Source organism: Trifolium pratense, linkage group LG6 (assembly GCF_020283565.1).
Source record: "Trifolium pratense cultivar HEN17-A07 linkage group LG6, ARS_RC_1.1, whole genome shotgun sequence".
Taxonomy (NCBI): domain Eukaryota; kingdom Viridiplantae; phylum Streptophyta; class Magnoliopsida; order Fabales; family Fabaceae; genus Trifolium; species Trifolium pratense.
Window position 1 is genome coordinate 40389481 of NC_060064.1, and position 26731 is coordinate 40416211.

At 32.7% G+C, this 26731-nt stretch overlaps 3 protein-coding genes and 1 pseudogene across 14 annotated transcripts; 2 read left to right on the forward strand and 2 right to left on the reverse strand.

Annotated features, from left to right (window-relative positions):
• Positions 1 to 947: 947 nt before the first annotated feature.
• On the forward strand, positions 948 to 5253 carry LOC123892987 (annotated as a pseudogene).
• Positions 5254 to 6584: 1331 nt separating this feature from the next.
• Positions 6585 to 9844, forward strand: LOC123889819 (ras-related protein RABD2a). Its single transcript, XM_045939316.1, has 8 exons — positions 6585 to 6817; positions 7411 to 7483; positions 7856 to 7903; positions 7984 to 8031; positions 8280 to 8351; positions 8446 to 8601; positions 8773 to 8876; positions 9542 to 9844. Exons 1-8 carry the CDS (start codon positions 6804 to 6806, stop codon positions 9633 to 9635), a joined length of 609 nt encoding a protein of 202 aa, XP_045795272.1. The 5' UTR covers positions 6585 to 6803; the 3' UTR covers positions 9636 to 9844.
• Positions 9845 to 12963: 3119 nt separating this feature from the next.
• On the reverse strand, positions 12964 to 16123 carry LOC123888489 (RGG repeats nuclear RNA binding protein A-like). The gene is made up of 7 exons (XM_045937565.1): positions 15641 to 16123; positions 14572 to 14890; positions 14428 to 14493; positions 14157 to 14289; positions 13735 to 13890; positions 13580 to 13636; positions 12964 to 13415 (listed from the first exon to the last, which is right to left on the reverse strand). The coding sequence occupies exons 1-7, from the start codon at positions 15840 to 15842 to the stop codon at positions 13233 to 13235; spliced, it is 1116 nt and encodes a 371-aa protein (XP_045793521.1). The 5' UTR covers positions 15843 to 16123; the 3' UTR covers positions 12964 to 13232.
• Positions 16124 to 20263: 4140 nt separating this feature from the next.
• Positions 20264 to 25690, reverse strand: LOC123889213 (tetratricopeptide repeat protein 4 homolog). Of its 12 annotated transcripts, none has more exons than XM_045938441.1 (10): positions 25532 to 25647; positions 24194 to 24230; positions 23831 to 24090; positions 23522 to 23734; positions 23246 to 23437; positions 22494 to 22694; positions 22333 to 22410; positions 22026 to 22158; positions 20776 to 20862; positions 20264 to 20687 (listed from the first exon to the last, which is right to left on the reverse strand). In XM_045938441.1, the coding sequence occupies exons 3-10, from the start codon at positions 23933 to 23935 to the stop codon at positions 20611 to 20613; spliced, it is 1086 nt and encodes a 361-aa protein (XP_045794397.1). In that variant the 5' UTR covers positions 23936 to 24090; positions 24194 to 24230; positions 25532 to 25647; the 3' UTR covers positions 20264 to 20610. The 12 variants fall into 12 exon arrangements, with proteins under 12 accessions (XP_045794397.1, XP_045794395.1, XP_045794398.1 ...); XM_045938439.1 differs by having other exon boundaries at positions 24793 to 25628; XM_045938442.1 differs by lacking the exon at positions 24194 to 24230 and having other exon boundaries at positions 25532 to 25690.
• Between the last annotated feature and the right edge of the window lie 1041 nt (positions 25691 to 26731).

Here is a 26731-nt window from a genome sequence, read left to right on the forward strand (position 1 = left end):
TTTTTGTATATTTCATGTTTGCCTCATTGTATATTCCATTTTTCTATATCTATTATTATTTTGTTTGTAAAAAAATTATTATTATTATTATTATTATTTATTTATTTATAAAGATAATCTGGTGGAACACATGTCACCTTTCTTGTAATTCTACAATTCTTTTCGACCCATTTTTATAAATGTTAGCTAGCTACTAATACATGATAAGAATAAATTCACGTTGGACCAAAAAAAGAATAAATTCATGTATCATGAATAAAAGGAAACAATGTTGAAAACAGCTGCAACAAATTTTGTTATCCTTGACTACATTTCTCCCCAAGTGGAAAGAAACTACGAATGAAGATTGGTGCATGTTAATTTCAAAGACAAAAAAACGGAATACATGCACATTTGAAAATATTTTATTTTATTGGGCATATTAATTAATTATTATAATTTAGAATTATACACCCCATGACATGACTCAACATGCCTATAGTGGTATACAAATCCAAAACAAGTCAACCGTGGATACTTACTACCTATATATTCATGCCACATGATCCAACATATATTTCATTTTTTTAGTGTATATATAATCTTTAGACATTTATTATTTATCAATTTATCCAATAATAATGATATAAAAAAGCAACAAAACTAGAATCTGCGCCCAAAATTCCACTTTTTGAACTTTCTTTTATGTACAAATGTAACTAAACAATTTACATTAAATATGGATATAGTGGCATTCTTCCATCACTCTAGTAAATAGTGTACACATTCATATAGGAACAAAATTCCACTTTTTGAACTTCCTTGCATGTATAATGTAAGTGAACAACTTGCATAGAAATATAAGATCATGATGTATATCTCTTAATAATTACATATAAATAGAATAGGATGCATCAACTTGTTGAATATCTCACTCAATCAAATACAAGACATAACAAAATTGTGTAATGGACCAACATGGTGATTGTGCTACTTCTTTTACTTGTGCTATGAGTCTAAGTGACCAAGGAGTGCCTTCTATACCTCAATGTTATATTCTTCCTCCATCACAACGACCTAATACTAATCATGTTTCAATCTCTACCACTCTTCCTATTATAGACTTGTCTACTTTAAGGGACCAATCTCTTAGATCCCAAACAATCAATGAAATTCGAATTGCTTGCAAGGAGATTGGTGTCTTTCAGGTAACAAAAACTAAAAATGTAATTCATGCTTGATTTGCATGTGAATGTTAGTTATATATATAGAAATTGATACACTTCTTATTACATAACATTGCCATAAAAATATTAACAAAAAGTGTTTAATGACATTTTTTTTTATAAGAAATGATGTGTACACACTTACATATTATATATTTTTTTAAGTAAACATCAAATTAGTTCCTGACTTTGTAAGGTGCTCTCACATACGTATTGGATTTGATGAATATTTTAAAATGGTCGATGACACTGTCAAATTTTACTCATATAGTCTTTCTCAAATTATGTTAGGGATTAATTGATAGTTAGTAAATAAATTTAGGGACTAAAGTGGTTAAATTAAAGACCAACTGCTTATAAAAATAAAAATAAAAACCAACTTGATGATTTAATAAAGTCTTAAACCCTTTTTAAAATTCACTAGGTTTGATTTAGTGGCGATGAGTTTGGATATTATGCATAGGTCCTAGCTTCAATTCTCATTTGCAAGATTGTAAATAAAAAAAAATAAAAAAAACTTTTTAAGTACAAAATTAAGGAAACAAAAGAAAATGTTTAAGTACAAAATATTTTTTAAAAAATATTTCAAGACTATAAATGTACTACTTTCAAAATTATATTACAAAAAAATTATATTGTTTAACATTCCCTTCCTTCCCTTATTTAAGAGTGCATATATTGTTGGACAATAAATGAACACTTTTATGCATATTGTGTATTCTTGTAAAAAAAAAAAAAAAATTATACATTGTGCGAAACTAGGGACAAATATTATTATTTTTTTCACTACTATATATAACGAAGTAGTTGTCATCACTTGTTGCTCCCGGCCAATGAATTGTAAATTGTAATCATCTAGCAAATAGAAAATCTGAGTCACTTTAAACAGAAAAGTGAGAAGTTATCCTCAAAATTAATTAAGAATTTATTTAGTTGGGTCTAAGTTAGCAAGGTGCACCTTTTCAGTTGGACCAAAATACCCATTCTTTTTAATTAATTAACCAAATTACCATCAATAGACACGGATCCAGTGTCGCGCGCGTACCGCAGTACCATGGTTACAGGCCGTTGATTTCCATCAGACAACCAAGATCTGATCTCATCAAGACTGTCTGATCAATCAGACAGCCCAGATCATCCGAATCCATCAGATTCCAGCGCGTGCACCACACTGGATTACAGCCTGGAGAGAGAAGAATCTACTTTTTAAAAGCAGGACACGTGTCGCTGTCTGATTGGCAGGGCGTGATTTTTTTTCATTTAATACTTTGAACTCAATTATTTCGTTGTAAATTAATTTTTTATTTATTTTTTTTATACCAAAATTCATAATTTTTTTTTCTCTACAAATAGAGACTTGGTTCGTTTGATTTGGACACAGAAAAAAAAACCCAATTTTTCACTACCTTAATCTCATTTTTCACTACCTTACATCAACTCACTGAAACCATTCTACCAGCAAAATGGTTTCAGATTACAACTCTCTAAAACCATTGTACCAGATAAATGGTTTCAGAAGCAAACACAATTAATAAATTACTCACTGAAACCATTCTACCAGTAAAATGGTTTCAGAATACAACTATGTGCAACCATTCTACAAGCTAAATGGTTTCAGAAGCAAATAACTAATAATCAACTTACTGAAACCATTCTACCAGCAAAATGGTTTCAGATTACAACTCTCTGAAACCATTGTACCAGATAAATGGTTTCAGAAGCAAACACAATTAATAAATTACTCATTGAAACCATTCTACCAGTAAAATGGTTTCAGAATACAACTATGTGCAACCATTCTACCAGTAAACTGGTTTCAGAAGCAAACATTAGTTTTTAATTACCGTTTTATCTGATTTAATTAACTAAAAATAGTTTCAGGTCTCCAAAAATTTCATAAAATATACCAAAAGTTCCAGAATATTATCTACTATTTTCCTGGTATAATGGTTTCAGTGAGTTGGTTGAGTGGTGCGTGTTAAATTACAACACACAAGTAACGTATTTAGTAGACAAAAAATGAGATTAAGGTAGTGAAAAATTGTGTTTTTTTTTTCGGTGTCCAAATCAAACGAACCAAGTCTCTATTTGTAGACAAAAAAAAAATTATGAATTTTGGTATAAAAATAAAAAAATAAAAAATTAATTTACAACGAAATAATTGAGTTCAAAGTATTAAATGAACAAAAATCACGCCCAGCTAACCATTGTGTGACACGTGTCCTACTTTTAAAAAGCAAATTTTTCTCTCTCCAGGTTGTAATCCAGTGTGGCGCAGGCGCTGGAATCTGATGGATCAGGAAGATCTGGGCTGTCTGATTGATCAGACAGTCTTGATGAGATCAGATCTTGGCTGTCTGATGGAAATCAACGGTCTGTAACCATGGTCCTTCGGTACGCGCGCAACACTGGATCTGCGTCTACTAATGGGTATTTTGGTTAATTAATTAAAAAGAATGGGTATTTTGGTCCAATTGAAAAGGTGCAACTTGCTATTTAGACCTAACTAGGGTCTAAGTTAGAAAACCCCTTATTTATTATATCATAATGCATGACATATGCATAAGAAATTATAATTTATTCTCTTGGTTCTTATTTTTCTTGTAATGACATCACTATAGCTAGCTTCATATATATAGGAACCAAATCCTAACTTTACTATACATACATAAATATATTGTTGTAGGTTATTAACCATGGAATTGATGAGTCAACAATGAAAGATGCTCTAGAAGTGGCAAATGAGTTCTTCAACCTCCCTAATAATGAAAAGATGTGCTTATTTTCTGATGATGTTCACAAACCTGTTAGATATGGAACAAGTCTTAATCAAGCTAAAGATGAAGTATTTTGCTGGAGAGATTTCATCAAACACTACTCTCATCCAATATCAGATTGGATTCATTTGTGGCCTTCAAATCCATCCACATATAGGTAATTTCTACTAATAATATTACCTTTTTCAAATTAATGTCGGATATTTTCAATAAACAATAAATTAATTAAAACAACTTTTTTATTGGTACATATTAATTAGCTACTTACATTTTTCATTTTTTTTAGTGAAATTTCAATTGTTGGATTAATCTAATGATCCAAAATTAAACTCTTGCTGAATTTTTTTTTTATTGAAATCTTATTTTTTAGATTGATCTAACGTTCAAGAGATTAAAAACATTGTCGTTAGATTAATTAACCCGGTTAGATTTGGCCTTAGGGACGAAAAAAACAAGAATCTATAAATCCATGAAAAGACAATCGACATATAGAAAAACACATATTTTTATATAATCTATATATAACATTGATATTTCAGATTGAATACATGTCTAAAATTAGTGTCAAACATGAGACACGTGTACGTAATACATTCAATCACTTCTATTTTCATAAATTATTGATGGTGTTCACCTAAGAGCGTTGTGTCTATATATATTTGTCTTAGTACTTCTATTGACTTGTAAAATTACATCTCCAATTTAAATGTTAATAGGGAAAAGATGGGAAAGTATGCAATGGCAGCACAAATTTTACAATACAAAGTAATGGAAATAATATTAGAAAGCCTTGGATTAAACCACCAAAGTTACTTACATGAAGAAATAAAAGGAGGTTCACAAGTAGTAGCAGTAAATTGCTACCCTGCATGTCCTGAACCAGACCTCACCTTAGGAATCCATCCTCACTCAGATTATGGTTCAATAACATTGCTTCTTCAAACACGTTCGGGGCTAGAAATCGAAGACAAAAATAACAATTGGGTTCCTGTTCCTTTTGTTGATGGAGCATTGGTTGTACAATTAGGTGACCAAATGGAAGTTCTTAGCAATGGACAATATAAGAGTGTGATTCATAGAGCAATAGTTAATGGAAATGAGAAGAGATTTTCTATAGTTTTGCTATGGATAAAAAGATGGGTCCGACAATTCAACTTGTTGATGATCAACATCCTAAATGTTACAAGGAGTTTAGTTTTAGGGAATTTCTTGAATTCCTCTCTTGTAATGATGTTTCAAAGGGAAGGTTTCTTGATACTTTGAAATTATGAAACATTAGATTATGAGGGTTTATTTATTTATTTATTTATTTATTTATTTATTTATTTATATAACAATAAGGTGTGTGTACTGTATTGGTACATTTCATTCTAACAATTGTTACATCCATTGTCATCAGAATTTAAATCTTATTTATCCTTGTGTAATTAATTCTTGATCTAGGCCTTTTGATCTTATTGTCACACTGTGAAAAATATATAACCAAATTGCTACACTTTAAAAATAAAGTATCAAAATGCCACACCATGTGGCTAGCAAATAAATAATAATAAAAATTGCTCCTTCAATGGAGTACCGCCACACCAAGTGGAGGAAACAAAAAGTCATAGTCAAAATGTATGACATTTTGGTACTTTATTTTCAAAGTGTGGCAATTTGGTTATATATTTTTCAAACTGTGGCAATAAGATCAAAATGCCCTTGATTCATGTTTTTGTTCAAATCATTTTTCTCAGTCTTGTAACATTTTTTAGGTATTTTTCTCTTTCATACTCAAATTAAGATCACCACAATCAATAACATATTTCTATGATTTGGAGTTTTCTATTCTGCCCATTCAAAGCGAAATTTAAGTTTTATTCCTTCAATTGAAGTAATAAAACACTTTCTTGTGGAAAGACAATTTAAATGGAGAGTACACAACAAAAAGTATCACTTGATCTTATTCCAAAGATATGGTAATGTCTCATTGGAGCTTTTTGAATTATTAAAATTAATATGTATTTGCAAAAAAAAAAAAAGTGATTCATTGAGATACACCGTAACTAAAATTAATATGTATTTGCCACCAAAAAAAAATCAATATGTAATTCATTGAAATAAATAAATGTGTGTTAATTTAGAAATCATTATGAGCCAAAAATTATGTTAATTTCAACAAAGAATTTTAAACCAAACTAATTTATTCTAAATTACTCAAATAATATTTAAAACAAAATATAATAAATAATATTACAAAAGAAAATTATCTCGTGCATGGAACGAACTAACATACTAGTTAATGTGATATTGAACAGAAAAAAAAGGTTTAGGCCGCTTTGTTATAATCAATGAAAAATATAGATTTGAGATATTATTATTAAAGTTAATAATGACAAATTAATAAATTTGGTATAATCAATTTTATTATATTAGATGTAGACTTTTTTTTTTTTTTTGATAAGCATATTAGATGTAGACTTGTTACAATCTCCTAAGTGGAGTTTAAAAAATTTTCCCAAAGGTTAATAAAAAAATATAAATAATATTTTATTGTTTTTACGTAAAATAAATAAATTGTTGTTTGTGAATTACTTTAATTAATTTTGGATCTATCTAACCATAAAACAATCATCCCAATCGCAAATACATCACCGTATTTATCCCCATTTCCACGCGTTTCTCATCTCATCATTCAAAACAACAACAACCGAACCAAACCTTACGATTCCTTCTGATATTCCGAGGTTAACCACCGCCACCGTACCAATCGCCGTCGAATCCTCCGTCAACAACTCACCGATCACCGTCTAATCAACCATCCCCTTTCACTTTCTCAGAGATGAATCCTGAGTAGTATGTTTCTCTCTACCCTTCTCTTCACTTTCCCTTTTGATCTGTGTTTTATTTTCTTGAAATTCATTCCTTTTCCGTGTTGTTAACGTTACTTGTTGAAAGGATTGGTGTTAATTTGATGCTTATAAGTTAGGTTAAGTTAGCTTCAAATTTTGTTGATTTGTAACCCTAGATTGATTTGTTTTCTGAATTTTTAACCCTTTTTTTTATTTTTCTTTTGTGGATTTGAATTAATTTTTTAATGACAATTCTACAATAATTGTTATGGTTTTTTAGTTTTCATGATTGATTTTGGAGTTTTAGAATCTGATCTTGTCACTTGTTGATTTCTAATAGTTGTTTGAGTTTGTAGTTCAATCAGTAAGAAGATAAATTAGTGATGTTTGTGTTACTTTTGTTTATAGATCTTTAATAAAAATTAAGACTTTTTACGATTGGTTTTCAGTTTCATATGTCTGTGTGTGTGTGTGTGTGAGAGAGAGAGAGAGAGAGAGAGAGAGAGAGAGAGAGAGAGAGATTGTTATTTCAGAAGATGATTCACAATCTATTTTAATTTAAGTGATAGAGCTGATGTGTTGTGGTTGTTTTTTCAGTGATTATCTGTTCAAGCTTCTTCTTATTGGAGACTCTGGTGTTGGAAAATCATGCCTTCTTCTGAGATTTGCTGTAAGCTTTCTGCTATTTATTATTTTGACTAATCTTTTTTGGGTTTGAATGTTTGATTTCGTGTGTTATAGTTTAATTGAATTATTGATAAATCATGGCTATCTGTCTAATTGTTTGTGGGAGGTTTTTTTTGTATTGGAGTTTTAGAAATAAAACCATTGTTGTATAAAAAGAAATTTCTGGCTTGGCTTGTGTGTAAAATATGTTTTTATCATGTAATCCACTTTTTATAGCTTATGATAGTTGCCAAGATATGAAAGGTAAAGTGGATTAATTTTGCATGTTGATTGATCTTGGTTCTTGTAAGTTGTAGCCGGTACTGTGTGGCTCTTGTAGTAGTGGTTTGTACTAACTTTAAGTTTTATGCTACAGGATGACTCTTACATTGATAGCTACATAAGCACCATTGGAGTTGATTTTGTAAGTACAACTTTGCAAAGATCTATTTTGAACTGATTAAAGCAATTTCTGATCTCATCATCTTGTGTTATTTTGTGTAGAAAATTCGCACCGTTGAGCAGGATGGAAAGACCATTAAGCTCCAGATTGTATGTATATGATCGGCTTTGTTTTAGTTCCTTTGTCTATTGATATTGTATATCCCGTAACCTCTACCTAACTATTTTAATCTTTTTGTTGGACATTTTTCTCTAAAATGTTTTTCTATAATTTCTTCCTTTTGTTTATGAAGCTTTTCCTTTGAAGCTGTGAAATAAGTGACTGTGCTGTTCGTAGTTAATTCATTTCATATTGACATTGTTTCTTACCTTGTTTTGTGATCCAATTTCATATGTAGTGGGATACAGCTGGGCAAGAACGATTTAGAACAATCACCAGTAGCTACTACCGTGGGGCACATGGAATCATTGTGGGTGATGATGGTTTTTCATTAGTTTAAAATGTCTATTACATGAATGTATTTGTGTTTCCTTGCCTGCTTTACTGACTGGTTATTCTGGCAGATTGTTTATGATGTGACAGATGAAGAGAGCTTCAATAATGTGAAGCAATGGCTCAGTGAAATTGACCGCTATGCCAGTGATAATGTTAACAAGCTCTTGGTTGGCAACAAGTGTGATCTGACAGAGAGTAGAGCTGTGTCATATGAAACAGCTAAAGTATAGAAACTTTGTTTACACTCGTTGATTTTGTGTTTTTTTCATAGTTAGGACTTAGGAAACATATTCAATTTCAAGCTTGTGCTTGCATAGTGCTTTTGAGGAGTTACTACTATTATTTTCCTATTTCCTCTACCCTTACCTTATATTCTATATTATGTTCTTTAACAGGCATTTGCAGATGAAATAGGCATTCCTTTTATGGAGACAAGTGCAAAGGATTCTACAAATGTTGAACAGGCATTTATGGCAATGGCTTCTTCAATCAAGGACAGGTATTCATTTTTTGATACTTAACTGTAGATAGACAGTTTAAATGGCTTGGCCTTGAAAGCAAGTTCTAGCAAAACTTTAGTTAACGACTTCGAAAAAAGGATCGTTCTGAAGCTAATTCCAATGTTCTTTAACTCGTCTTTATGCTTTTAGTTTTCGTGGCTGGAAAAATCAATTTCGAGGACTTAGTATCCCATCAATTCAAATCTAGACCACACTTAATTTGAATTACTTTGATCCATACGGCGGACACCTAAGTAAGGTCAAAAACCATAGCCTCGTGGCCACAGGAAATAATTTTGGAAACCAGATTTCCAAACTACAGTTGCCCTTCCATTGTCTGCTACACAACTCACTGCTGGAGGGCTTATTAACTCCTTGAGAGGCTCATCATTAAATTTTTATTACTTCAAAACAACTTGATTATAGACTGGATATACATTTGGCCAGCCTTACGATCAATGATAGGTTTTTAATTTTAACCAAGTAAATGAGGATTGCACCAAGACTTCATGCATACTACCCAAACCCCTCACCACTACCCAAACTTAGTGGCTTGGTTTTTAATTTTAACTTGTTGTGTATAGATCATTAACTTCTTTTCTTTGCTAGCATTGATTCCTTCTATGATTGAATGCTGATAATAATTTTCTCGTCTTGAGTGTAGAATGGCTAGCCAACCTACAAACAATGCAAGGCCTCCAACAGTGCAGATCAGGGGACAGCCAGTTGGGCAGAAGAGTGGATGCTGCTCATCATAACTGCAATATATTTCGATTTATTTCATTTGGTCTACTGCTCATTGCTTGTAAGATTTTTTGGTTTGTTAAATGACTGAAATAGTGGACCAATGTAAGAATTTGGCTGGTGGTTTGGAACTGACCTAGATGATCCCATTCTTTGAATATACTTAAGATATGGTTTGTGCAAAGTACAATATTCATTAATGTTAAATCTATGTTTCTGCCAATACTTGTTTCAGTTCAAGCCGAGTCTACTTTTTATTGTTTATTAGAAAATGCGGTGTCATTTGAACTGCAAATTCAAACAATTGATAGTTGTACTCTGCATTTGGTTTTATCCTTTTTGTGTTGATCAAATCTTGTGCTGTGTTACAACCCAAGCCAATTTGTAACCATTGTTTACTAGATTAATGGTTTTCCTTATTTCAAGATTTCACAAAGCCAAAATTATATGAATATTTCTTCATAATTATTCACAGATCAGTAGAACACCCATCTATTTAGTATTTTAGTGGCAACTCTCTGCATTCATGGAGACAAGTAGCGACTCCATGAATCCATCTCTTTGCCTTGGATAAATATTGCACAGCTTGTAATATAGCTTCACCAAATTGGCTTTAGAGTTCAATTTAGAAAGTGTTGTTTGATCTTTATCCCATGGCTGATATTTTCAACTGCATGAATGTATGAGAGAATTCAATTCCGTTGCACAGGAAGGCCCGCCGAGCGAAGCTCTTCCTTTTTTCCCGTGTGACGAAAGAGATAGTTTCCACATGACCTTATCGTAATTTTCATATTAGATTCCTGTGAAATTTGAATGCAATGAATTGGATGTATTTTCTTTTTCTTTTCTTGAATCATTCAACATTGTCGAGCACTTGAAACAAAAGAAAACCTCCTTGCTGCAGCATCAATCTCTGGTGCAAATGAAAACTTAATTGGTTGAATACGTCGCAGGTTTGGGTTGATTTAGTTATGGTACAAAATTTATTTTAAAATAATTGAGAGAATTTTGATAAATTCAGTATTATCAAAGGGGAACGAGGGTTATCTATGGCAGGTGTGTAGAAAAACATTTGTTGGAAAAGGTCATTCTCTTAAATAGATATCAATTATTTCGATAGATTAATCTCTGCAGTTGCACACAGAGGATGTCTTAGTCTACCAAAACGAAAAAGGGGAGTGAGGGTTCTTCTGTAAGAATTATATGGGATTTTAGCAGTTAGTTATACAACTCCTTTACTTTTTGTATAACAACTCGTCGTGGTATCTGATGACTTACAGCATGATTTACGGTTACAAACAAGTTGTGTTAGTAGTTTACACGTGTTTTTGTTTTTCTCAAGATGTGTCTGCAACTTGACATGGTCAATGCATGCTTCTCAACTCTTTGGGGATTGAGAAAGGAAGTGCAAAGGATCCGTTTGATCTGTAAAATATAAATTAACAGAACAGTACCAAACCGAACAGGACAAACTTTTAAGGCATTACAGCTGAAGCTAACTTGTTTAGTCTCTTACTTTTTATCAGATCAAATGCACTCAAAGTGAATGTTTTAAGAATCTCGCTAGTTTCCCTTACTTCCAATGGATTTAAACAGACTGAAACTAATAATTCTTGCCTTCTTATCTTATTTGATGGTATAATATCGATAGGGACTTCACATACTGAGTTTGATATTCAATGGATGTTTTTCTTTATATAACACTTATCCAATCAAAATATTGGCCATCTCAATTTGTATATAGTTTCTAATGGGATGAGGTCATTACTCATAACAACACAACCATACAACCAAACATTATACTATGCTTTATGCCTTTCTTTTATCTAGTTGCTGGATGCTTCAAACATTATCTAGTTGAGGTGTTTTATTCCCATGACATTTTACAATGCAAATCCTATGCTTTATGCCTTTATTTATAGTGAATGTGTTGTATTTTTTTTATTTTTGATACAAGACATTATGCCTTAGTTTATACAGTAATATTGGATTTTTTTTTTTTTGTTGACACAAGGTGATTTTTTTCCTTTACAAATAGATTTTCTTTAGTGATTGAAATCCTTACCACATGTTGGTTTTGGGTGAGTTTTAGACATAAGACTTCTCTCATTTGAATTACCATGACTTCATACAAATAAATAAAGTTTTTATGTTAATTTATAAGTTTTTATTAATAATTTATACCTTCATAAACTATATTGACAAACTTATGAATAATACATAAAAATTTATTTGTTTGTATAAGTTAAAAATTAAAATAATCCAAACAGACTTCTGAGATGCATTATAAAATCGTGCACTTATATCTATCTACATAGCAAGAACAGCTTTGATACATATTTCATGTATGACATACACCAAGTGTACCTTTAATGCTCCTTCCTACTTTATTGTGATGTCATAATCAAAGTGTCCTTACCACAAATTACAGGCTGGTCTTATTGTGACATTATCCCACTAACTCTTTTGTCAAATGCCAAAGATTATATCTAAAACATATATGCTGTTTCAAGATCTAAAACATCTAGATTTTTAAGTTAATAGTTGTCATAACTAAAAGTTATTGAGACCTAATAAAGAAATTATTTTTACCATTTCATAATAAAGAAATTACTTTTTTTTTTTGGTGTAAATAAAGAAATTACATTTGTTTTTTCACAGTTGGGAGTTCGAACCAGAATTCAATAAACACTTGGAACAAAAAAAATTGCATTTAGATCAAGTATGATATAATAAAATTCAACCCTTGGAACAAAAAAGAAAATTGTGTATTATAAAAAAAAGTTGTGTATTGTAGAACAATATCTTACAAAATTTAAATATTTTTTACATTAAATTTGATTGAAAATAATAAAAACTTGATACTTTTTTAATGTTTATGGATTCCAAGATAACTGTGGAGATTTGCAGAGACGGAAATGCATGGAGAATGTATACTCTTCAGAGCTGAAGATGGGGATAGAGAATGGTAATATTTTAGGGCGCCTTCTAGGGTGAGAGAGACCAAAAGGTCTCCCACTAGTATTATCCGTTAGATCACTATGGACTATTATTGACTATAATTGAACTCACTCACCATAGGAGACCTAAATCACTCACCCATGCTAGCCTTTGCCTAATAGATGTCCCTGTTTACATCCCCTATGCACAAATCGACCATTAACATTCATGTGAAATGGTAACTGATTCAATTGGTGTTTGATTGAAAATGATCTCTAGGAAAAAATTTGAAAGCCTGATTCTACCAAGAATTGGTAACTCAAATATCAACTTAGGGCTGAATTGATACCATCACAATTAAACTTATCACTTAGGATAATGATATATAAAAGAAAACTAACATTAAAAGCAAAACTGAGATGTCTATCTATAAAGAAAAGAAGACTCGGAGAACATTCATGTCTTACCCGCCACCATTTACCCCAAAATGTAAAACGCAGTAAATGGGGGGTAAACGACGGTATGAAGAACCTAAATTTACATTTTAAACCTTAAAAATAAAATAACAGGAAATCCAATTAGTGTAGTTCTTTTCCTGCTTTAAGTTTCATAAATTAAAATCAGAGAAAACCCACAAAATTGGAAATATGACAGATAAGCACGAAAAGGGTTCACTTGGCACCCAAGGTTGGGAAATGCCCAGGATCTTCGATGGATGGAGCTCGGACATTCCTATTCAAATTTCCACCACGATAACCTCCACCTCCACCTCGTGCTTCACGGCCACGTCCTCCCCTGCCTCTGTAATAGGCATCCCCTTCAGCTGGCTTCAGAAACTCATTGATGCTCACAGACTGAGAATAATAAAAATCTCGTGTTAATTAGATAAAAATCGTCAACAATATATCAAAGAAATTTCACAGATTCCAAAATTATACAACAAAAAAAATCACAAAAAGGAAGCAGAGAAAATATAAATACAAAGTAACAAGGGCATGAAAGTTGAACAAAGCAAGACCTTCTTAGCTTTCTCTTCCTTGTCAAAAGCCTCTTTGCGCTTGTCCTTATCAGATCCCTACAACGAAGATAGAAGTGTAATGCGATATTAGTTGATATTACCCCATACAGCATAAAGAAAAAACTTATTAATTAAAAGTGAAAAAGTTCTCTCACCAATTTAGCAAAGATTTCAAAATTGTCTTTCTTGCATGATAAGGCCTGCATGGTTTCAAACTCTTTAGTGTCAACTTTTCTCTCTTCAGTCTTGACTACTTGCAAAGCCTTCCTTTTCTCTTCAAGCACTTTCTGGTATTCCTCCAGAGTCATCTCCTAATAACCAAACAACCGAAAAACAGCTTAATGATTAATAAGCATCAAACATAAATACATTTAAATAAGGGGCAGGTCCTCTTGGATCCCAAAGTAAATGACGGAAAATAAGAATAGCAAGATAGGACAGATTGTAACAATAGCAAGATAAGATGCAAAATGAAACAATCACACAATTCTTCTGTTGGTCAGTTTGATTGTAAAAAGGCACCAAGCTAAGCTTAGAGACTGCAACAACAGTTTACGGATGGAGATGGGACATTCACCTTATCTTCAGCCTCCTTTTCTTCAGCTTCATTAGCAGCAATATCCTTGTTTCCTTCGGCAGCATCATTTTCAACTGCAGGCTTCTCATCACCAATATTCTTTTCACCTTCAATCACAGCTTCTTCAGTCACCCTGAGTAAATTTTAAACCACAAGAACATAATTCAAAACAATATCAACACACAAAAACGAAGAATTGTTACAAACGAGAAGTAAGCAAAATAATATAGTAAAAATTACAGAAGCAACAGTTTGTGAGACTAATGCTTACTGGGCAATTTCGTCAGTTTCTGTTCCCCAGTTACCACGACCAGCACCTTCACGTTTGAATTCATTTCTACAGAAGAACATGGAAAATCAATATTGATAAAAACAGAAGTTCAATGAATAAAACATCATATGAAAATAACATCACCCTCGGCCAGTTCCACTGTGGCGTTCAAATGTTCTTCGAGGACGTCCCTCTTCACCAGCCTCACCATTGCTGAAACCTCCACGGCGACCACCGCGGTAGGGAGGTCTTGGCCCACCATAGTTACGTCTCTCTGAAAACTTATCTCCTTCTTCAATAGGACCATGGTTTTCAAGTGCTCCAGAACCAGGGAACGAATTTTCGCCGTTAGAGTAGTCACGACCAAACCCGCGACCTCCACGTCCGCCACCAAATCCACGACCACCTCCTCTTCCACTAAACCCACGACCGCCACGGCCTCCTTCATTTCTGGACTCCCTCACTGTCAAAAATTATATAAAAGCAAAAATGTTAAAGGCAAAAATTAAACACAATAACCAGTAACCATTACAAAAACAAGACTGCGTATAAAGAAAGAAAAAAAAAACCTTACCATAAACTTAACAGACAAAAAAAAAATACACATGTACACATAAAACACTAATCTTTCAATGCTATGAAGTCGTACTTGAAAAAAGCACACTACACATCAAAGAATCCAATCCAGTAGCTTACAATTTACGGTACAAAACCTAGAAAATACTGCTATGACTTGCTTATGAACTAAACCATATATTATTCAAATTCAAACAAAACAAGTTCATTCTATTTATTTCTAAATATGTATAAAACAAAACATGTTCGATCCCCCGGGAAGGGGCCCGAAACCAGCTTAAACAGGTGATGAAAGCAAAAAAAAATATATAAAACACAGAAACCACAATCCCTGGCATATTTAAATACAAACATTTAACATAACAGATCACTTATACACAACATTAACAATTAACAATAACAATCAAACATAGCCTCAGAGAAAATTAATGATTAATATTGAAATATAAATAAAATACAATATTAACAGACAAACACATTCCAATTTTCTGATTGAACAATACAACCTACAAGAATCATATTCTATAAAAACAAACATCAAATAAATGGAATTAATATTATTAAAACTCAATTAACCAATATAATCATAAAAACAAAACAAAAACATCAGAATCGATAAAACGAAACAGAAACTAACCAGCCTGAGCGGGAGGAGTGGGCTTAGAAGGCAACTGAGCAGGCTTAGTCTGAGCACCACCACGTTGCTTGCCGCCGCCCTGTTCTTTGTCAGCAGGTTTCTTAACCGGGGCAGCAGCCGCTTTAAGCAGTTCAGCAGCGATGAGCAGAGAAGGGTCTTCAGCATCATCATCAAGCAAATCAAATGGATTGATAGTGGCCATCTTGTATACAGAGAGAAGAACAAGACGAGAAGACAAGAATAAGTTTTACTTAACAAGATAACTGTAACACTAGGCTTGCATAGTTTCCATAGTAAAAAGGCAAGAGATAGAGATCGGTGAGTGAGTGAGAGAAAGAGAAGACAAGGGTTGAGAAAGGGTGAAAAACCCTAGCCGCAATGGGAGAGAGAAAGAGAGAGTGAAGTGAGAGAAATAGAATTACACGGCAACCTAATCTCAAACGCTGGTTTTTATTTGGGAGCTAGGACTAGGTGTGTGTGTGTTTGCTCGCTTAAGTGTTAAGTGTAGGCTTTTTTTTTTTTTTTCCGGCCTAATAGACCGTTTAATATTTTTTTCATTTTCACTATCAGTTTAATCTGTTTTTGGGTTAGTTCTGGTATTAAGTGGTTTTAACTCTCTTTTGATCGCAATTGTGAGGATCAAACTATGATCTTTCTTATCAAGTTCAACGTCAATCACCACTTAATCAACTAACGATTGGTTGGACTGTTTAATTTAACTCGACATTAAATGGTTCCAGCTCGCTTCAGATTGCAGTTCTGGGGATTGATCTGTAATCCTTTCAACCAAGTTCAGATTCAATCACCACGATAACAAGTAGGGTATTAGTAAGTTAATATAGTATAGTATTCATCGTCATATTTGCGGTTTGAGAAAATAATCATACTTATCTTTACATCAGTGTGGTAACAATTTTTGTGCACATGCTCATACCTTACGGTACCTAAGTATCTATACATATACCCGTTATCCGCACTTTTGCTACAAATAAATCGATTAATTATAAAATATCGTATTATTTTAATTAAATTTTAAAAAATTTAATATTGACTCATGAATATTATAAACAAAAGTATTATTAACCTCGTACTAAAGTTCATATCGATGTTGACATGTTCACATTTTGTTTACATTATGTTATAAATAAATATTTTTTATTATAAATGTGTAATAGTAGAATTGGATCAGATTCTTTTTCTTTATTTGGGTCTTTCAATTTGAGGTAATCCTCGACGCATTTTTTTTAATTTGTTGCTCGATAGAATTCGAAATAAATTGTCACATTGGAAGAGTAAACATCTTTATATGGGTGATCGCCTTGTTATGCTTAAATATGCATTGTCGTTGTTACCAGTTTATTTTCTTTCATTCTTCGAGGCTTCAACATGTATTAATTCTTTTCTTTCGGGTGGGAGAGTGAGGAAGTTAAGAAAATTAGTTGGATTAATTGGGGTTGGGTGTGTTTAGATCGAGATAAAGGTGGTTTGGGGGTTCATAGAGTGAGGGAGTTTAATTTTTCTCTTTTAGAGAAGTGGTGGTGGAGGATGTTTGTGAATCAAGAGGGGTTGTTGTTCATGGTTCGTAGAGTGTTGTATGCTTTTGGATAATCATTTTTTGCATGTAGACATCAACGACAATTGGAGATGGCATCTTGATCTAATAGAGGGATATTCAGTTTTAGAGGTGTATCATTTCATAACTTAGTGTGAATCATCTAGTTCTTGCAAAGCTTAAGAAGTTAATATGGAATAAATTTTTGCATTTTAAAGTTTCTATCTTTGCTTGGAAGTTGTTCCTAAATATGTTACCGACTAAAGATAACCCGATTCCTCATGGTTTGATTCATTAAAACTCGTTACAGTGTATATGCGGATATGGATTGGTTGAATCTTCTAATCATTTGTTCTTCGAATGCGATTTTTTATGTTCTCTTTGGCGTGAGATTCTTCATTGGTTGAATATGACTAGTGTTTTTTTGTTTGTATTGATGTGCAATCTCATGTGCTTCACAATTTTGTAGTAGCTACTTATTTGGGAAAGAGGTCTGAAGTTGTTTACATGTAATTTGGATGGCTTGTTGTTGGCAAATTTGAAAAGAGAGAACTAACAGAGTTTTTGTTCAGAAGAAGATGACGGTCACTTTAATGCTCGATAAAGTTAAAATTCTTGTTTGATTGTGGTTGAAGGCCAAGAAAAAAGACTTTAGCTACGATTTGAATAGTTGGTGGTCTAATCATTTGTTATGTTTGGGGATTAGGACTACATAATTTGTTTTTGTGCTCTTCATCGCTTTGGTTTTGGTTTTGGTTTTGGTTTTTGTTATTTGTATCTGACCTTTCTATTCAGTTAGACACGCCTTGTGCTTAATTGTTGTCTTTTTAATATAATTATTTGGTTTCTTTTAAAAAAAAGGTACAATAGTTTAATAGTGTTGTAGTTTTTTTAAATTAATATACATATATTCGCCTTCTAAATTAACCTAATAATATAATGTCAAATAAGAAGTAACCCTGCTATAGTGAGTTTCTTACAATTATGTCAAATTTCATTTGGAAAGTTAGTAGTATATCAAAACTCTTACTTGGTTCATGATAGTAACTTATAATTGTTGACTTGGCTCAGATGATTGTGCATGGAAGAGATATAACCCTTGCCAAAGATCACTCTATTTTCATAAAAAACATTTCAAAAAACATAGCACTGGTGGGTCAATGGATTTTTTAGATTGGATCCGAGTTTACTCGTAATTTGATTTTTTTATGGGTTTTTTATTTTGGAAATCCATATTCATCCACTTGCCCGACTTGAATTGGATTGAGTGGGTTTGAGCGGATCGACCGAATTTGCTCAATCCATGTACACCCCAAAGTGACAGTGTTCCATATAGTTCTGGAGTCTTACGACAAAACTACCTTAAAGTTGCTTACAAAAAAACTACGTTTAAGTTGCGTTTCTAAGAGCAATAAAAAACCTAAAAAGAAAAATTAACTATGACACTATGGATGGAGAAGGGTTCAGAGCCCTGGATCGAAAACGAGAAAGCAGACCTTGAAGCCATTGTTACAATCACCCTACAAAAACACACTTGACTTCATTGTACAACTACACACACATCGACTAGAGGTGTACGTGGGCCGGTTTTGTAACTTCTCCATTACCTTCCATCTGCAGCAATTCATATTGGCTCCTAAGATTTTGCAACCTCACTTTCTTCAGTTTTGCAGCCCCTTCGTATGAGTTTTCAAGAATCTTCCATGCATCCTTTGCACAAGTTGCATGTGCAATCTTCTCAAAATTCGCTGCATCCACGCATTGATGAAGGATAAAGAGTGCTTTACAATCTTTTTTCTTCAATTCTTTGAATGCAGATTTCTGTGTATCTGTCGCATTGTATAAGCTGTTTGCATAAGTTCAAAAATAAGCTAATCCAAATGGGGCCTAAGCACGGAGCTTTTAATCTTTTATACAAGCAATACACCCACATTGGGTAACTCACTAAAACATTGTAACTAACAAAACTAACTTGTTAACTGTCATAATTGTTAACTAACCCTATGAATCTAACTTTTGAATTATATTTTCAATAGATAGTAATATTGATTTAGTTAATCATTATCTAAATATTTCTGATCTTTTGTGTATTATAAGTGCTATTCCTTCATTATTTTTCTTCTGACATAAATGACTAATATCAGTTGTAACTAACAAAACTAACTTGTTAACTGTCATGATTGTTAACTAACCCTATGAAACTAACTTTTGAATTATCAATAGATAGTAATATGGATATAGTTAATAATTATCTAAGTATCTCTGATCTTTTTTGTTTGTAAGTGCTTATTCCTTCATTATTTTTCTTCTGACATAAATGACTAATATAGACACATTGTCTTAACTAATTATTATAAAACAAAGTGCAGTCTAGTTATGAATTATGAGCTATTTATATTTGTTGTTTGCTTCTCAGATTTGATTATACTCCAGTTGTATTTAGAATTATGTATGGACGTGATGCTAAAACTAAGCTAAAGTGCTTTTTTTAATACCTTAATATATTTTGTTTATTTACTTTGCGGCAAAGAACTTTGGAGTCACTGAGTTTATCAATCCAAAAGAACTCGAGAAACCGATCCAGCAGGTCATAGTTGATCTCACAGATGGTGGAGTTGATTATAGTTTTGAGTGCATTGGAAATGTCTCAGTAATGAGGGCTGAGCTGAGATCTCACTCATAGCCTTCTGAAAGTGTTGCGTGTGATGGAAGTTGTATTGCGCTGCCTTTTGTTTTGAAGTATAAGCAATCATGAGTTGTATAATTCTTGCGATCATGCATGGATTTTATAAATAACATTGAACTTCCTAAGTCTCTTTGCGAAATTGTGATTGGAGAGCCATTGCATTGGATGTAGGGGAATCTTTTTGGATTATAATTATGACTATGATATTCTTCTACTTTACCTGTCAAATGTAAATAACTCGATAATCATAAGGTCAGTTATCTGACTATGCGTGAACTAGCTGAGTTGATAAAAAGTCGTGGACACATTTGATGTAGCGGGGCACAGGCTTGAACTTGCAATACTCTTCTTCTCCACACTTAGTGTGAGTTTCGTTGTTGGACTATTTGAAACAAAATAAATAAATATTTGGCACCCATAATTTGATAAAATTCTGAAACCAAAGCTATCAAATTATACATGTACCAAAACAGCCCAATCTATCTGTGCTAACTAGGTTACATGAGAAGATAAAAATAGACACTCAAGTGAGGTTCCTCCAACTCTAGCATTATCATTGAGACAACTAATACAGCTTAAAATCTTGACTCATCAAACAATTGAAATTAGCAGGTAAGTCTCGTTCAAAAAAAGTCCAAAATGTGGAAGAAATGAGTGTGCAATCTTCAATACTTCCAGATTGAGACATTAACTAACTCATGAATGTAGTTAGTGCAAAACATGCTGATTCCTTCATGCACTTGGAGGAGCCCACTTTCCATCTTTGAATTTTTTATAAAAGCTGGATTGCTTAGAAACAACATAGAAGACTGCAAATACATCATAGTTAGATGAAACTCTAAACAGAATCAATGGAAGAAAAAAAAAAGTGATCACTTTTACTGAACTACATTTCACCTGGTATCTCAGGAATGATGAAATTTGGCTCTTTCAGAACATCATGGAGAGTTCTCCTTTCATTTACTTTGATCCATTTTGGGGAGCCTGATGAATATAGAAGATCACGTCATATACAAGTTTTCTTTTAACAGGCACATTGAGACAAAGGCCAATTCTTCCCCTCATAAAAGAAACAAAACGCAATAAAAGTCATAGTTGGTGCTTCATAGTGTTGCATTAAAAGCATTAGCTCTTGAATTTGTCAAAAAAAGCCTCTAAACAAATAAAAGTCTGAAGGGTTACTGCCAGTGAGGAGATAACATCTAAGCTTTACCATGACTCAGACTCACACTTCATTAACAGTTTATAGACAGAGAAACGGAACCATCAGATTAGGAATCACCATTCTTTAGACAATTACCACACACACACACACACAGTAGGGACTGCAAAACCGGTGCCGGTGTAAGACTTGGTATGTTTACAGTAACATCAAATAATTTTTTTTGAGTAATGTGATCCAACTATTGAATTATAAGTGTGCAACTATCTATCATGTTAACCTTGCACGTCAGGTTTTGAAGATAAACTCAATAAAAAGCATATAATGAAATAGTTCATATTTTAATGCACTCTTTTAAAACATTATTGAATACACTCTTTCTGGTTTGTTCAAGAGTCCTCCTTTTGTTAACCTTATGATGTGCCAAGGTAGTACAAAATTAAACTTATGATGTGCCAATGGAATATAACAAAATAATTTGGATTGATGTGATTTATTTATTTTTAGCAAAAAATGAAGGAAAAAAAATTGAGTAAAAGATTAATGTGAAATTTTATTTGTATGATGTACATGACAAGAACAGTTAATCAAAAGCTGCAACACATAACTTCTCAACATACTGCTATTAATGAAATTGCTTAATATCAATATGATTTGAGATATCATTCATGAATTAGTTGCTATGAGATCTAAATAAATTTTGACGACAAAAGAATTTTCTTTTTTTGCTTTGAAAACAGAGAAGTTTAATAATTGCGTAAAGGAGGCATTTGCCTAGCTTAGCATGATGGGGGTGTTTTAAAATGTTCGGTATTTTGAAATAATTTGACACTTGAATCAAGTTCTCATTGTCGATCTTTCAATTAAAACTAGTCACTACTTTAACACATTATGAACCACTATAGTAGGGAAATGGAGTCATGCAAACAAAGAAACCAAACATGGATTGGAAAGAGGGATAAAAAGAACTTCAAAAGTAACATACTCTGGTTTTGCTTAAGATTGTCAACTGCATCTTTCTCATCATCACCAATACCTTCCCCATTAGAAGCTGCTGCAGTTCCCTCTAATAAATAACGGAGGAGTTTTTCCTTGGATAGACGAAGTCCCAAACCAGCCTGATAAAACAAGGAATAAGAAGCGAGGGAGAAAAATTGCTTTTGAAGTATAAGTTTTCCAATATTTGACACAATATGCCAATATGAGCAATGTAGACAAAAAAATCTTATTGTAAATATCACCTTATCACAACAGTAACTAGAATACAATTTCAATGGAAGCAAAAAGCTTACCTCATAGTACAACTCTATAAATTCACGTTTGTAGTTGTTTTCAACATCCCATGGAAGCGGTTGATCATCTGCGAATACGTTAGCTAGCTAAGGGTGTAACACAGCCATTTACACAAAACTAGTTTAAAGATAATGTAAATACAACATTTATAAAAGGATATCATATCAAGGTGAACTGAAAACATGTCGGTCTCGCAGAAATCTTCAATGAAGTCACTGGACATGACCTCTGCATACAATAGAAGAACAGGCCAGTGAAGGATATTACTTTTGTCCAACACAGGCTTCTTTAATCCAGTAAGTTCTCGATACATGGCCTTTCCAATCTTCAAGCCTCTATTTTCCGTTGCAGAAACAATTTCCTGCACAGTTTTTGTTTAAGATGGACATGAGCTCTTTCCACATTATTAAAAGTTACATAAGAAAACGACTGTTCTGAAGTAGCAGCTATAGCAGTGCCTTAGTGCTATAAGCGGAATATAGGGCATGTTTTGGGATAGGCTTATGTGAGCTTATCTACCGAGTACCGACACAATCATAAGGGAAATTGTTTGGGAGAGTTTATGAAAACAACTTATGACATTCCATAAGCTGTTTTCAACTTATTTTCCTAAGCTCTCCTAGATAGCATATAAAAACAGCTTATAGCCTATATAAAAAAAATTGACTTTATTTTTCTTTTGTTATAGAAAAAGCTTATACATAAGCACTTAAGTTATAAGCGTTTAATTAAATTGTTTATCCAAATAGGGCCTAAGCAAACCGCTATTATTCTGCTGCGATATACTATTTAGTATAAAATGTTGTCAAATAGGGGCTATACAAGCACTGTTGAATTACGGAATTTGAACAAACTGATATTTTCCACGACCCGCAATGGACAACACTAAAGAAAACAGTTCAAAGTTTATACCTTTGCCTCAGCAATAGCCTTAGAAACTTGAGCCTCATGCTTTTCATTGTCCAAGATCTTAAGACCAATCTGGTTATCAAGCTTCTTCAATTCCTCATTTTTAGGGTCCAAATGAAGACCCATTTGACAATAGTCTTGTGCTTCATCCAACAAATTCAATGAAATAGAAGCTTTGGCAGCTCTATAAATTGCCTAAAAACGGTTTCCACCATTACTATCAAAACATCAAAAATAAGGAATTACAATAAACAAAGAAACACATAATAAAGTTTACACCTTTATACTTGAAGGGTTCAATTTGAGTGCATCATTAGCATCAGTAAGAGCTCTTCTAAAATTTCCAAGCAACAAATTGACATGGGCTCTATTTGAAAAAAGAATGGAAGTCTCGGAATCACTCAAAGCTTTCTGATTAATTGCCCTTGTGTAGCAATCAATAGCATCAGAGTAATGTTTCTTACCCATCTTCACATATTGATTACCCTTTTCCTGAAAAAGATTATTGAGAGTGAAATAAAAGCAAAAGAATGTTTTTTTTTTTTTTTTTTTTGTATTTTGAAAACATACTGAAGAAAGATTATATACCTTGAGTTCTAAGGCCGCAGACTCTTTGATTGCAGCAATGGCTTCAAGGTCTGCTTTCTCGTTTTCGGTCAAGGGCTCTGAACCCTTTTCCATCCATAGCGCCATAGTTAATTTTTCTTTTTTGGGTTTTTTTATTGCTCTTAGAAATGCAGCTTTAACGCAGTTTTTTTGTAAGCAGCTTTAAGGTAGTTTCGTTGGAAGACTCTGGAACTATATGGAACACTGTCACTGCAGTGGCGATTCCAGTAATATTAGAGAGCCTAGGCAAAATTTTGGAGGGAATTTTATCAACCAAATTTCTGGATACAATAATATTTAAACCAGCAAAATATGAGTCAAATAAGGGGATGAAATATAACATACCAATAGTGTACTACATAAAACTAGGAGGCAAATTCCCCTAATGAAAGAAATCCATAACAAAACTTAGTGAGAAAGAAACTGATAACTGATCAACGAGACTACATTTCAAACTGAATACAAATATCACAAGACTATCTTATTCTTATTAATATTGTGTATAAGATCAAACTGATCAAGAATACAAGGTTTGTCATCAGCTTATAAAAGAAAGAAAGTGCTTCATCAACAAAGGTGATTTTGATCCATCAAAGTGAACACAAATGTCCACAATTAAACAAAGTTTTAGTTGCAGTTACGATGACAATAATATCACAAAGTAGAAAATCACCAAGTTAGTTTACAACAAGAGGCATCATGAAATCAAATAGTTTTTAGAACAAAAACCCTTCATTCTCACTATTTTAGAACAAAAACACTATTGCAGAACCAACCAAAACTACTTATTTATATAACCAAAACAGCTTATTTATATAATCACTTAACAATCAAAACAGCTTAATAAATTTAAAATTCAAAACAACACCAAATCATCAAACAAAGATTCTAGATTGAGAAGGTTAGGTTGTTAAAAATTAATTGCAGTATGTTAGTTTGCTTACCTGAAACTGAGAGCGAAAGATTGAACGGCGTTACGGCGTTACGGCGAGGTGAGTGAACGGCGTTACGGCGAGGTGAGTGAGAGAGATTGAGAGCAGTGAGAGAGGGATTGAGAGCGGCGGCCGGCGGGTGAGAGAGGAACTGAGAGCGGCGGCCGGTTTGAGAGAGAGGGATCGAGAAAGAGAAAGCAAATTCTAACTCTTCCTTTTTCTGTTTTAGTTTTCATTTAAAAAAAAAAATAATAATAAAAAAAATAAAAAGGGCAGCCCTGGCACGTGCCAGGCATGCCCGGCGGTATACTCGCCACTGTCACTGACATCAAATAGCCCCAAACACAATAACGGTTGGAAATAAAACTACAGTCAAAGATCTTGAATTCCACTTTAAAACACCACCAAGTTTGAATTTTGAATTTTGATTTTATTTTATCAATCAGAGAATCTACTTCAACAACTTTGTGATTAAAAACCCTATCATTTTTAGCTTAGGTATATATGGTTTCGGTCTAATTTGGGGCATTAGAGTCGAAAACATCCATTAAATTCTGAATTGGTTTTACTCTAAAGGTTCAAAGGCACAGGGAATCATTCAAAACGGTATCACTCACTGAACCCTATTTCCAGTCAAAGGAACAATCGCCCTAGGAATCACAACAACTACAACACTAACCACACAGATCATTCATCAGAACAAAACAAACAAACAAACATCGGTAGATTCAAAGTTAATAGTGATGCTAACCTGTTGGAATATATGCTCACAGTGGAAGCTTATGGCTTTGTATCTATCCGTTAACCTTGCCGTTCATTGCTGCTTCAGAAGACAAAATGTTGGTGCGTGTTTTCAAGAGAATTTTTTTTGCCCCCTTTATTTTTTGTGCGAGTAGTTAAATTACTAAAATACCTTTGGTCTGCTGAAGGATTTCGATACTATAATGTTTTCTCTCCCCACCTCACCCGTGAATTTTTTTTATTCCAATTTTGTCCTTGGTGAAAAAATTGGTTCGCAGAAACCGAATTTTTATTGGTTTTTAGAAATCGAAATTTGTTTTCAAGGCAAAAAAAACTTCCGTTTCTACGAAGCGAAGTTTTTTTAAGGGCAAAATTGGAAATTCAAGGGGATAAAAGATTCACGGGGGTGGGGAGAGAAAACATCATAAAATTATTCAAACTAGTATGTCGGCCCTTGCTGTGCACGGGATTATTTTCTTTTTTAATATTATTTATGTGTTTATTTTAGTATATTATTTGAATAATTTGGTTTAAAATCTTACGATAAAATTTAGATAAGATTTGCATGATATATGTTTAACGATGATACAGGATAGAGCGAGATGAAAACTATTATTTCGCTTCTCATTCTACACTATTAGGAGATAATTCTTTCTTTTATCTTCATCCCGGGACTATATAGCGACCCTATAAATATAGAATAATAATAAACTCGGTTCTCAAATGAAAATTTAATTAGTCAAATATCATTTTTAATAGTGAGGTAGAAAATATTCTGCATTTTTCATTCTAAACCAGTTGGAGATTCTCTCTTTATCACTTTATTTCTATATCTCTCCCACAAGATAATTTTAATTTTTTTTAATAATATTTTTTTTTTCTTTTGAAGACTGTCTATTTCATTTTTCATTTTATATTATTTTGAATGGTGTATATATTTTTCTTTCAATTGTTTATAAAATTGATTTTATTTAATTTACTTTAAGTATGAAAATATGATATATGTTACACAGGCACAGTGGGGTGGGATGTACTCCCCCATTCTTTGTTCCCCGTTCAACAAAACTAAGAGATTTTATCTCCCTTCCTCTCTCTCTCTCACATCTCTATCTCCTAGGACTCTATAGGGACTCCATCAATAAAAAATAATTGTAAATTTTATACTATTTTTCAAATGAATATTAACATACTTTGATCATTGTATCACAAA